This window comes from Lynx canadensis, chromosome C1, assembly GCF_007474595.2.
Source record: "Lynx canadensis isolate LIC74 chromosome C1, mLynCan4.pri.v2, whole genome shotgun sequence".
Taxonomy (NCBI): domain Eukaryota; kingdom Metazoa; phylum Chordata; class Mammalia; order Carnivora; family Felidae; genus Lynx; species Lynx canadensis.
Window position 1 is genome coordinate 194,619,507 of NC_044310.1, and position 13,255 is coordinate 194,632,761.

At 41.0% G+C, this 13,255-nt stretch overlaps 1 protein-coding gene across 9 annotated transcripts in view; it reads left to right on the top strand.

The window, feature by feature from the left end:
* Positions 1–13,255, top strand: part of UNC80 (unc-80 homolog, NALCN channel complex subunit) — a 223,233-nt gene that overhangs the window by 164,441 nt on the left and 45,537 nt on the right. For all 9 annotated transcript variants that reach the window (XM_030326989.1, XM_032594509.1, XM_032594506.1 and 6 more), the window contains 6 exons: positions 3,133–3,313; positions 4,417–4,685; positions 6,122–6,256; positions 7,777–7,915; positions 8,559–8,655; positions 12,558–12,728. In XM_030326989.1, the coding sequence (XP_030182849.1) occupies positions 3,133–3,313; positions 4,417–4,685; positions 6,122–6,256; positions 7,777–7,915; positions 8,559–8,655; positions 12,558–12,728 (992 nt within the window). The remainder of the gene's footprint in view (positions 1–3,132; positions 3,314–4,416; positions 4,686–6,121; positions 6,257–7,776; positions 7,916–8,558; positions 8,656–12,557; positions 12,729–13,255) is intronic.

Consider the following 13,255-nt stretch of genomic DNA (forward strand, 5'->3'; position numbering starts at 1 on the left):
TGGAGCATTTACTCCATTTACATTCAGTGTTATTATAGAAAGATATGTGTTTAGAGTCATTGTGATGTCTGTAGTTTTCCTGCTTGTAGTGATGTCTCTGGTACTTTGTGGTCCTTGCAACATTTCACTCACAGAATCCCCCTTAGGATCTCTTGTAGGGCAGGTTTAGTGGTGATGAATTCCTTCAGTGTTTCTTTGTTTCGGAAGACCTTGATCTCTCCTTCTATTCTAAATGACAGACTTGCTGGATAAAGGATTCTCAGCTGCATATTTTTTCTGTTCCTCACATTGAAGATTTCCTGCCATTCCTTTCTGGCCTGCCAAGTTTCAGTAGAGAGATCCGTCACTGGTCTTATCATTCTCCCTTTATATGTTAGAGCATGTTTATACCTAGCTGCTTTCAGAATTTTCTCTTTAACCTTGTATTTTGCCAGCTTCACTATGATATGTCGTGCAGAAGATCGATTCAAGTTACATCAGAAGGGAGTTCTCTGTGCCTCTTGGATTTCAATGCCTTTTTCCTTCCCCAGATCAGGAAAGTTCTCAGCTATGATTTCTTCAAGTACACCTTCAGCACCTTTCCTCTCTCTTCCTCCTCTGGAATACCAATTATGCGTATATTTTTGCGTTTAATTGTGTCACTTAGTTCTCTAATTCTCCCCTCATACTCCTGGATTTTTTTGTCTCTCTTTTTCTCAGCTTCCTCTTTTTCCATAATTTTATCTTCTAATTCACCTATTCTCTCCTCTGCCTCTTCAATCTGAGCTGTGGTCGCCTCCATTTTATTTTGCACCTCATTTATAGCATTTTTTAGCTCCTCATGACTGTTTCTTAGTCCCTTGATCTCTGTAGCAATAGATTCTCTGCTGTCCTCTATACTTTTTTCAAGCCCAGAGATTAATTTTATGACTATTATTTTAAATTCATTTTTTGTTACATTGCTTAAATCGTTTTTGTTTAGTTCATTAGCTGTCACTACTTCCTGGAGTTTCTTTTGAGGAGAATTCTTCCATTTCATCATTTTGGATAGTCCCTGGAGTGGTGCGGAACTGCAGGGCTCTTCCTCTGTGCTGTCTATAGTAACTTGCGTTGGTGGGAGGGGCCACAGTCAGACCTAATGTCTGCCCCCAGCCCACTGCTGGGGCCACAGTCAGACTGGTGTGTACCTTATCTTCCCCTCTCCCAGAGGCAGGACTCACTGTTGAGTGATGTGGCCCCTGTCTGAGCTACTTGCACACTGCCAGGCTCGTGGTGCTGCTTCGATGGGATCTGGCGTATTAGCCAGGGTGGATCCGCAAGGTGCACAGGGGCGGGAGGGGCAGACTCAGCTCACTTTGCCTTCGGTGGTGCACTTCGGGAGGGGCCCTGTGGCACCGGGAGGGAGGCAGACCCGTTGGAGGAATGGATCCACAGAAGCACAGCATTGGGTGTTTGTGTGGTGCAAGCAAGTTCCGTGATGGGAACTGGTCCCTTTGGGATTTTCCCTGGGGGATGGGAGAGGGAGATGGCACTGGCCAGCGCCTTTGTTCCCCGCCGAGCTGAGCTCTGTCTTCCGGGGCTCAACACCTCTCCCTCCCATTGTCCTCTAGCCCTCCCACTCTCGGAGCAGAGCTGTTGACTTATAACATTCCAGATGTTAAGTCCTGCTGGCTATCAGAACACACTCCGCCTGGCCCCTCCACTTTTGCAAGCCAGACTTGGGGGCTCTGCCTTGTAGGGCAGGCTGGCTGGCCCTCCGCTGCCCCGGCTCCCTCCCACCAGTCCGTGTAGCATGCAACGCCTCTCCACCCTTCCTACCCTCTTCCGTGGGCCTCTCGTCTACGCTTGGCTCTGGAGAGTCCATTCTGCTAGTCTTCTGGCAGTTTTCTGGGTTATTTAGGCAGGTGTGAGTGGAATCTAAGTGGTCAGCAGGATGCACTGAGCCCAACGTCCTCCTATGCTGCCATCTTCCTTCCGAAAAAATGCAAGGTTATTTTTTTCTCTGCTGGGACTGTTAGAGCTCTATCCTCAGTCATCCTGTTCTTGATTTTATTCCAGGGACAAATGCAAGATCATAGTGGGCTGTCTGACACTGGCCTGTTGAGCTCCCCTGAGCTTGCCGCTTTCTCGCAGGCTCTGGAGGCCGTAAGTCCCTCCTGGAGTCTAGCTTTATAGCTGCTCTGTCAGGTGCTTTCAGACAGCAGGCACTTCCTTTCCTGGGCTGTGTCTGGGGTCAGACTGGGTGCACCTCCGAAACTGAGGGAGTGCGAGGTCAGATGGCAGCTCCAAAACTGCAAGATCTTAAGTATATATCATTTCTAGAATGACTTTCCCCAAATTATCCCAGCCCTTGATTTTAGCCGCAAAAGAATTAAAATCATAATCAATAATAGCACTTTGCTAGTGTATCCCTCTTTATGTATAAGAACATGTTTTTAAAAATAGCACAAAATGAGGTTCTTGTTCTACGTACACTCTAAGTTGGAATCTTAAGATTTCTTCCTGAGTTCTGCCGGGAGAGAGTGATATGCAGGCTTATGATTCTGGCATGGGAATTTCCTTAGCAGCCTCCGACCGCTTATGGACCACACCCTCTGCTCACCGATCATCAATAGATAAGGAACAAAGAGAAGGATCCAAGAGAATTATGTCCATGCCATCTAGTCCCATCAGCTTTGTCCCAAGATAGGTTTCTCCTGGATCCCATTTCAGTCTTTTTTTTAAGAGAAAAACCCAGAACTGACAAGAAACAGCTTAAGGCATCAGTGGAAATGGTAGAGGCACTTGGAACTGACTGGCTCCTGTTGTAAAAGATCTTCCATATTATGCCATCCAAACAAATGGGCTCTATTTAATATCGAACTATTCCTGACAATGCTTGCATTGTGCTCCCCCAGCCTGCAAACCCCGTAAGAAACACTTCCTTCTGTGGAGCAGACGGAGACAGGAAGTGAGAGTCAATCAAGCATTGTTTGCTCTTTCTATGTGGTAAAGAAAAAAAAAAAAAAACATTTCTCTCTCAATTCACCACTCCCCTTAATTTTTTATCAGCCCCGTTTGCTATTAAATATTTTATTTCAATTTCTTCACTCCTTTTAATTTCAGAGTTGCTAATTCTACTTTTCCTCTACTCCTGCCTTTGTTTGCTGCCAGGTGTTCACTCGGAAGCTGGAGGAAGTTGGGCGGGTTTTGTTTCTCATCTCCCTGACCCAGAAGATCCCCACAGCCCACAAGCAGTCTCACGTCTCCATGCTCCAGGAAGACCTCCTCCGGCTACCCTCATTCCCCCGAAGTGCTATTGACGCTGAGTTTTCACTCTTCAGTGATCCACAAGGTATCAGGAGGAAAGCATTTCCTCCCTTGGGCTTCCCAAGCCCTGGATTTGTCCTCAGCTGGAAAGCCTCTTAACCAGCAGACAGTTTTCTAAGCCGTTGTTTCTCAGCCTTGAGTGCATCAGGATCACCTGGAGGACTTCACAAAACACAGATTGCTGGGCTCCACCCTCCCACGCTTCTGATTTGGTAGTTCTGGAATGGAGCCCGGGAACTTGAATTTTAACAAGTTCCCAGGTGATGTTGATGCTGTTATTCCAGGGATCAAACTTTGAGACCCATCCTCTAAGCTAATCATAAGCAGTTGAAGGAAATAGTATGGTATTGTTAAGGAAGTACTTGACTAAGTGAAGAATGGGTGTTCATAGGCCGTTCAGAAAGGGGCAAAACTAATTACAGAAATCAGGACAGTGGCTGCTTCTGGGATGGGGATAGGGGAGATGGATTTTCTGGAAAGGGGCCTGAGGGAACTTTCTGAGGTGATGAAAATGGTCTATGTATTGACTGGTATGTTGATCACATGGGTGTGTATTTTTGCCAAAACTCACTAAGCTCTACATTTGAGATCTGTGCACGTTTTACTCTATCTAAATTACACCTGAATTGAGAGGGAGCCCGAGACAGACAAAAAGAAACTTGTTTTGAAACCTTACTATGTTACTCCTTTGAGACACTTCAATTAGCATCCCAGTGTTCAGTGTCTTCACCCAGAAGCTCCAGAACAAATAGTAGAAAGAGCTCTAGTCTGTCCAGGAGTTAAAAGATCTAGACGCAGTCCCAACCCTGCCATTTTCTCTCTGAAACAACCTATTTTTTTTTTCCTCAAAGCCACTGCTTATTCAGTAGCAACACGCTGCAAATGCCAGCCCTGTGTTGCCTACAGAGTTGAATCAAAGAGGTGATGATGGAAGTCCTTTGAGAACTAGGGAGTGTGATACCAGCGCCAGCCATGTGTGCTGGGAAGCGTTTCAGCAGTGCATCTTATCTTCACGTCCCGGAGCTGGAGCAAATGGGAAACAGCAGCGTCCTCCGGTTTGATTGCCCTCCCACGCTGACAGGATTGGTGTGGGGCTAATTCTGTCTCTGCTGTTTCATGTTCTCACAGCTGGGAAGGAGCTGTTTGGCCTCGACACTCTTCAGAAAAGCTTGTGGATCCAGCTCCTGGAGGAGATGTTCCTGGGCATGCCAAGCGAGTTTCCCTGGGGAGATGAAATCATGCTCTTCCTCAACGTTTTCAATGGGGCTCTGATCCTCCACCCAGAAGACAGTGCCCTGCTCAGGCAGTACGCTGCCACCGTCATCAACAGCGCTGTGCACTTCAATCACCTTTTCTCTCTCAGTGGCTACCAGTGGATTCTGCCCACCATGCTGCAGGTGCCATGGCTCTACTCTTCTAACACATAATTAACTGCCCAGATAGCAGGTCAACAAGATCTGTGCTAAACCTTTTTCATGATAGAATTATCTTCTTTTGTGGCAGCAGAAGGCACCAAATGAAATCTCCCCAGAAATTCCAAAAGGTCACAATATCCTAAGATATCCATTCTATCCTCAGATCTCCCAGACCTGGGATTTGCTTTCCCATTTCTCCTAGCCACTCTGTGAGTGCTTCTCAAAGTGTGGTCTCTAGACCAGCAGCAACAACATCACCTGGGAATGTGTTAGACGAATTCTTGGGTTCCACCCTCTATTTAATCAGAAACGGCGGAGTCAGGACCCATTAACCTGGGTTTTTACAAGACCTCCAGGTGGTTCTAATGCCCTAGAAATTTGGGAATCACTGCTCTTTTTATTCAAATATACAGCAAGTATTCAGCTGATGTTTCTCCTGAGAGATTCTCTGATCTCTATCTGAATAGAGATTTCTGTTGCTATTAAACTTACTATGCTGAGATTGGAGGTGAATTCAGCAGAAATTGTTTCCATGTACTCCTGTCTAGTGTGTATCTGGCTAGGTTTAGGAGTACTGGATGAAGTTCAAACAAACCCTAGGGGCTCACCCTAATTCTCTACTATGGAAATTTCAATAAAAATTATAAAAGTAATACATGCTTGTGCAAAGTAGAATTTGTTCAACCTATAGGGGCAAGAAATTTTCTTTTAGTATCAGGCCTCTCCTATTTTTAAATAGTTGGAATTTTCTCTATTTCTATAACTTTTCTTACTGATTACCAAAAGCAAATGCTCATTATAACATTCAGAAAATAAAGTTTAAAGAAGAAAATAAAGATCACTTATAATCCTCCTTCCTAGATAACCATTGTTTATACTTCTTGAAAATCTTGGCACTCTATCCTACTTTTTTTTTTTTTTAAAAAACATATGGATCATACCATATATTCAAGTTTGTTACCTACTTTTCTCACATAACACTAAAAATATCATGGACATTTTTTCACATAGCTACATTTCGTGCTATAGCATCTTTCTAAATAACTGCATAATATTCTGTTACATGCATATACTATAATCTATTTAATCTATCCCAATTTATGAATAATTTAAGCAGTTTCCAATTTTCCACTATTATATGCAAATTTGCAACAGGAATTCTTGTATATCCATCTTTGTGCGTTTTCCCAGTTCCTTTCTGGAAATAAATTCCTGGTCACAAACTCCCTGGGAAAAAGTATATTCATGTGTATTACCAAATTTCTTTGAAGAGAGATTATACTGTTTTACTCCCATCAACCAGTTTATTAAATTTAGCCATTTTCCTCCACGCATCCCGTGGCTATGAGTTTTAAAAGTAAACACAACTCTGATATGCTGTTAAGGCATTTTCTGAATATATGCCATTTTTCCCACAGGTATACTCTGACTATGAAAGCAATCCCCAGCTGCGTCAAGCCATCGAATTTGCCTGCCACCAGTTCTACATTCTACACCGGAAGCCATTTGTGCTCCAGCTGTTTGCTAGTGTGGCCCCTCTCCTGGAGTTTCCGGTAAGTGGCTCTCTGGAAATAAATGTAGACCAAATGAAAAAAAGCAAAGGCTCTTTATTCAGAATTTGCTACGGCAATGGAGTTAGCCACTGTGACTTGTGTCTTGGCAAAGACTCAAAGGCAGACAGAGGAGTAAGAGATTTTATGGTGGAGAAAAGGGAAGACTTCAGATATGCCCTGACTGGAGGCCATGGGTGTGGGGGAGCTGTTAGCAGGCTAACTAGAAGGCAGGGGGTGGGGGGCACATCCTATGCAATTGGTTAGGGGTACATATTTGGCTTTCTCTGACTGGTCTAGTTAGAAGAAGGGACAAGGATTAGGGAAGCTGTCAATTTTAATTAAGTCCTGGCCTTTTGGGGAGCCAATGGTTAAAGGGGTTATTGTTTGGTTTCCACTAGAGCTAGTAGGCTGACTTCCTAGTAACCTGACTTGTAGCAGGCTAGCTTCCCTGGCTAGTTACTGTGGACAGTGGGCTGGTTTCCTGAGTAGGTTACTACAGGTTCTTGATCAGTGTTCTATTTTTATATATGGGCTACTCATTTATATTGTCCATTTGTACAATCAGTGTCTCAGCTCTCGTTCTTCAACCAATGTGATAGGAATATCACATATTATTTCTCTTCATTTTTCTTCAACACTCGTCTCAGCCTGTAAGATATAAATAGACCAACTCTCTAGTTTTATACTTAATTAATAAAAAGATAGAAAATAGAATGTGGCAAAAGGAAGAGTTCCTGATTCTCATTCCTATCACTGTCTAGTACTTACCCTGCTTTATTTTTCTTTTTCTTCAGAACACTCATGCTGTATTGCATATCATACACGTATTTGTTTCACTACTACATTTCTCTACCATACCCCAAAATAGAATTTAAGCTCCGCTAAAGCAAGACCTTCACCTGTTTTTCTGTTTGCTTTTGGTTTGTTTTAGTTGTTTTGCTTGTAGGTCTTTTTTGGTTTTGTTTTGTTATAACCTTGGTATACAGAATTGTGCATGGCACATAGTAATAATTTAATAGGGATTTGTTGTTTTAATGGATGAATCAAAACCATTTTAAATAGATTTGAGATGGCAGATATCTCCATTTTGGAATTATATTATCAAACAAGACCTGTAAAATGCCCAGAGTTGTGAAAATTAGCATCTGTTTCCCCAAACGTATTTGAAGCGTTCAACTAATATGTTATGGAAAGTTCCTTTGGGAATGCAGAGTCCTTCCAACACAGACCAGAGGAAACATTTACATGAGTGATTCTGGAAGTTTACATACTGCTCTATTTTTAGGAGTTTCCACAAATATCTCTTTTGTACCAGATTAACATTTAATAGAATCCTTGAAAGTCAGGGATTCTACTCCAAAATCGTATGGTAGCATTTTTGGATGCAGGATTGTGTGAGCTAAATACAAGATCAATGTAATTGCTATCAGTGATAATGTTATTGAAATTTGAATTCCTGATCACACCATGTTAGTGCTGAGGTGGGAATCAATAAATTAAAATTGCCTTTCTTTATTCAGGATGTGGCCAATAATGGGCCCAGCAAAGGTGTGTCAGCTCAGTGCCTGTTCGACCTGCTGCAGTCCCTGGAGGGCGAGACCACTGACATATTAGACATCTTAGAGCTGGTCAAAGCTGAGAAGCCTCTTAAGTCGTTAGGTAAAAACAGAATTTACCCTGATCTTCTTTGTCTCTTTGTAATTTTTTTTAATAATTCCATACTGAATATTTTAACCTAAATCAAAACAGCAAAAATAAATGGAAAAGTGGTATAAATTGAATGAGTACATTTCCTTTCTCCTTTTTTTCCTAAATTTCTTGAAAATCCTAAAGAGTCAGGAATTCTCTACCATGAAAATTGTATTAAACTGATACCTCATACTGCCCTTCTGTAGTTCTGCTGTTTTCAGGAAATTAGGTTTTCCGAGCAATTCTAGGTGAGCAACTCTCTAAAATGGTCTTTATTATCAAGGAATGTATAGAACTAGAGGTAAATCAAAGAGAAAGGCTCCTGTCTTACCTTACACATCTACATGCCCTTGATAGCTTCTAATAGGGAAGATTGTTTTTTTAAAAAACTGCCCCCCAAAAGGCACTTTTATTTATCATCTGATTCTTCAAAAGTAGGAAACAGAGTTTTCAGTCCATTTAGATGTAGAAATTAATAATGTTCACGGTTTAGGATTAAAGTCTGGCGAAGAAATGGTTACAAAATATAACTGGAATGTTGAGAGTGGGAATCTCTTCTTTATCCCTGGCAAAATGCACTTTGATTTTGTGCCTTAACCTTCTGTCCCCTCAGATTTCTGCTATGGAAATGAAGACCTGACCTTCTCTATAAGTGAGGCCATTAAGCTGTGTGTTACTGTGGTGGCATACGCTCCTGAGTCATTCAGAAGGTAATTGCAGCCCTTTGTTCTGTGCCTTGGGATAAGTAAACATGGCAAAGGAAATAAAATTGAATGAATACAAAAGTTATGCTTGTTCATATCATCCTCTAATATTCTGTAATGTATGTTTTCAAAAACTAAATTTAGGAAACTTGTCATTGCACAGGCTTTGGAAAATATAGTAAGTCCTCATTAATTTAAAATTGCCTAAAATTTGGAATTTGTGCAGCAGCTAAAATGTTTAGTCTCATTTAGAAAATTTTTCCCCGATACGTGATATATGTTAATAGCAAACAAAATTCCAGAGCAGACATTTAAACTATTAAAGAAGATGCTTTTCAAGGAGCGGTAAGAACTCCTGTCATACAACGAACAAGAATATAAATCTTGCCTGTCATTTTGCCAAGTGTAAGGAATCCAAAGGATTCACATGGAAAATGTCATCCCAATTCCTGGATGTTGGCTCTGGTCTGGTTTATGTACTAATATGCGAAATGAAAGCCAGTCCCATCTTGCTATTAAAATAGGTGTTTTAAAGGCAGAGACAGGAATTCAAATGAATCATGGATAGCCCCGTTATGTAGTATAGATATTTAAAAATAATAGAGTTACATTCCTTTAAATATTCCTTGATGCTGGCTTAATCAAACCTCTGGCCCTCCTCCCCAGTGATATTGATATTAGGTAATCTGTCCCTCAACTTCTCAAGCTACTTTGATCTTTTCTTGTAATACCTAACTCATAAACAAAGTCCCACGTTATTTGCTATCATATTTTGGGTATAAGGATTAAGCTTGACACAGGACCACCCTAAAAACTCACAGTATGGAGGAAAGAAGTCCTACTATGTTGGCAACTCTTCAAGAAAGAAGGAAAGAACTGGGTTGATTTTGGCAGTGTATCTTTATCAATTTACCCCTTAGATTGGCCTATCCCTGTGCCCTAGAACAGGATGAGTAAAGGGGCAAAAAGGAAACAGGATTCATACTAATTGAACTCTTTCTACATGAAGAATGAATAAGAAACATCCCCCTCCTAAGATTCCCAGCTTTTTTTTGTGTTAATCAATGCGGATTAAACATTATGCCTGTGGTCAACTAGAAGTGTGGCTGTAGCCCTCAAAAGAGCAAATCTGCAGTCAATAATGATGGTCCTGCTCCCAGTTTCCTTGGGCTTCTCCTATAATATCACAGCTCCATGAAAGCCTTGAGAAAGGATTGAAACCCTACATTAACTCCAAGTCCACTGTATTCCTGGGTGTAAAAATACTCCCTATTTCTATTTTCCGTTCCAAGTGTGTCCGAGTACTTTGTTAACAGGGTGTATCAGAGGCTCTGCAGTGAGATGAAGTGATAACATCAAGACACTGCAATAATAAAATGCATAAATATTCTCTAATATTAAAAGGCCATGGGCGCCTGGGTGGCTCAATCAGTTGAACATCTTATGCTCACTATCCTATACCACAAATCATCTTTGCCTATTTCTGAACCCTATTCCAATGAAATATGATAAGTACTTTTTAATGCCCGACTTTTGTTATTCACTACTGTTTCATGAGATTTACCAATATAATTGTGTATAACCATAGTTTGTTCTTCATTCGTCGGTAATATTTCATTTAGTGTCTACGCCACAATTGATTTCTTATTGACCGACATTTGTGTGATATCTGATTTGAAGCTATTACAAATAGTGCTGCAGTGAACATTTTTGCGTGTGTCTTTGTGAGTACACATATCTGTATTTCTGTAGGTAGAAATGCTATGCTAGGTCATAGAATATGTGTATGTTTTGCTTTAGGAGATACTACCAGTTTTCCGAAGTGGTTGTATCAATTTCCATTCCCACCAGTGGTGTATAAACGTTCTAGTACTCTCGTGCCTCATTAGCACTTGATACTCAGTCTTCATTTTAGCCATTTTGTTGGGTTGTAGTGAGATCTCATTGTGGTTTTAATTTCTATTTCCCTCTTGCAAACTGAAAGGTTTGGAAGTTTTCCAGATGTTTATTGGAATTTGGATATCTACTTTTGCAAAGTACCTCTTGAAGTCTTCTACCCATTTTTAAATGAGACTATCAGTATTTTTTAATTTGATATGTAGAATTTGTCTAAAGAGTCTGATGTGAGTACTTTTTAGCTTATATGGACTGATGTGCTGGTAAACATTTAACAACCAGTTCCCTGGGAGAAGAGAGTCCCTGACACATAGCATTGCTAGTTTTGCCAACATGTAGCAATTGCTGAGTACAAGATGGCAGCATGACATTGACCTTGGGGTTGGAAACAGAAGCATATGTAGGCTTCCTTGACCTGGTACATGCCTACTCCAGCATACCACTGGTTATGTGTATTTCAAATCACATCTCCTACTCTTTGACTTATAGTTTTACTTACCTAACATCATCTTTCAATGAACAGAGTTCTTCATTTTAATGTTGTCCAACGTACCACTCTTTTCCTTATTGCTTAGGGCTTTCTGTATCCTCTGAAGAAATCTTGGCTAACTCAAGATTATGAATATGTCCCTTTATATTATCTGCCAGATGTCTTATTTGTTTTATCTTCATATTCAGATTGATAATCCATCTGAAATTAATGTGGGGTATGGTGTAAAGTAAGGGTCAAGATTTCTTTTTTCCATATAAATACTAATAGACAATAGATCAAGCTCCATTTATGGAAAAGACTAGCATTTCCATTGCATTGCAGTGTCATCCTTGTTATAAATCAACTATTTGTGGATTTGTTTCAGACGCATTATTCTGGTCCATACGTCTATTTGTCTTTCCTGTGTTGTGGGGCCATGGAGCACAATGGCCAACAAAAAAAAAAATTTTTTTGTTTTATTCCAAGAAAGAATTCTTGAGACATTGTATGGTGCAAATTAGTGGGTTTATTTAAGTAGCACAGGGGCAGGACCTGTGGGCAGAAAGCTGTGCTTTTTGCTGTATGCAGGTGGTTGTTATAGGCTTAGTGCTCAGGGGGGAAGGGACATGCAGGGAGTATTAGATCATAAATCTCTTCTTCGAACTTCTCATAAAACTACTTTTGCAAGATTTCTCTGGTGCTTACCATTTAGTTCAACAGTAACTGTTGATGAAGCACACAGGCAGTCATGAAACCCTTTAAGACTGTAGCGACCACCGTGTATTTGATCCTTAACGGAACTATGCAGGCTATAGGTCAGCCTTCCGGACTAAAGGTGAACATTTTTTGCTTCCATCCCTCATCACTCGTACCAATATTACACCGTCTTAGCTATTACAGCTTTATAATAAGTTTGATTGGTGTTTGTTCTTACTTTTACCTTCAATGTTTCTATGTACTTATGTTTAACATGGGTTTCTTATTAGCGAAATACATTTGAGATTTTTTATTATTCACTCTAGTAAGCAGCTATTTTCAGACCTGCATCACAGTGGCTATTTCCACAGACTCTTTCTCGAAAACTGCTTAATCTTTAAGAAGCCAGCCTCCCAGGGAAGGGCTTTATCTTGGGTAAAATTTGTTTCAGGTAAAAAAATCACTCTCAGCAAATCCCTGGGTGGAAGCTTTATTGATCATTGTGATGCCTGTTTCTCTAAATAGGGTGCATAGCTCCACCAATTATTCTATTGTTCTTTCAACGAGTTGTTTATATGCTGTTTTTCCCCTCCCCACTAGGTCATATTCTCCCTAAAGGCAAGCAGACTTTCATCACCTTTTACTAGATGCTCAATTAATTAATTAATTAATGTTGATCAAACTTCCAGCTGCTCTACTTACTCTTGACTTGGGTGGGGTGGGAAGGGCGCCTAAAATCAGTCATCACTCTTGAGGCTTTTCATTCCTTCACGTTCCTAAATATGACACAGCCAATGACAGTAGAATGTAACATGTGACTTGGTTGCCTTTCTGTTGATTAAAGTCTCCAGATGCTGATGGTCTTGGAAGCTCTGGTCCCCTGTTACCTACAAAAGCTAAAGAGGCAGACGTCACAAGTGGAGACGGTGCCTGCTGCCCGAGAAGAGATCGCGGCCACGGCTGCTCTCGCGACATCCCTGCAGGCCCTCTTGTACAGTGTAGAGGTCCTCACCAGGTAACCCGTCGCAGAGATGTCCATGACCTTACAATGTGTATATCTACCAAAAAGATGAAGAAAAAAATGCGGTGACTAAAAATCTCTAATAACCCTATCTTTATTGATCGACACTTGCCCAAATTCAGCCTTATGTGGCTTAAAACTGCAAACATTCCCTAAATTGTTTGGATACATAGTGCTACTCTGAATAATTAATAATAATAATACTAGGGGCGCCTGGGTGGCTCAGTCAGTTAAGCGTCTGACTCCGACTCAGGTCATGATCTCACGGTTCGTGCGTGGGTTTGAGCCCCACGTCAGGCTCTGTGCTCCAGAGCCTGGATCCTGCTTTAGATTCTGTGTCTCCCTCTCTCTCTGCCTCTCCCCTGCTCACACTCTGTCTCTGTCTCTCTCTCTCTCAAAAATAAATAAACATTAAAAAAATAAAAAAATAATAACAATAATAATAGTAATAGTAATAATACCATGAACATATTTGCATGGAGCTTGCTGAACTTCTGTGGCAGTTTTGACCCAGTAGTGAA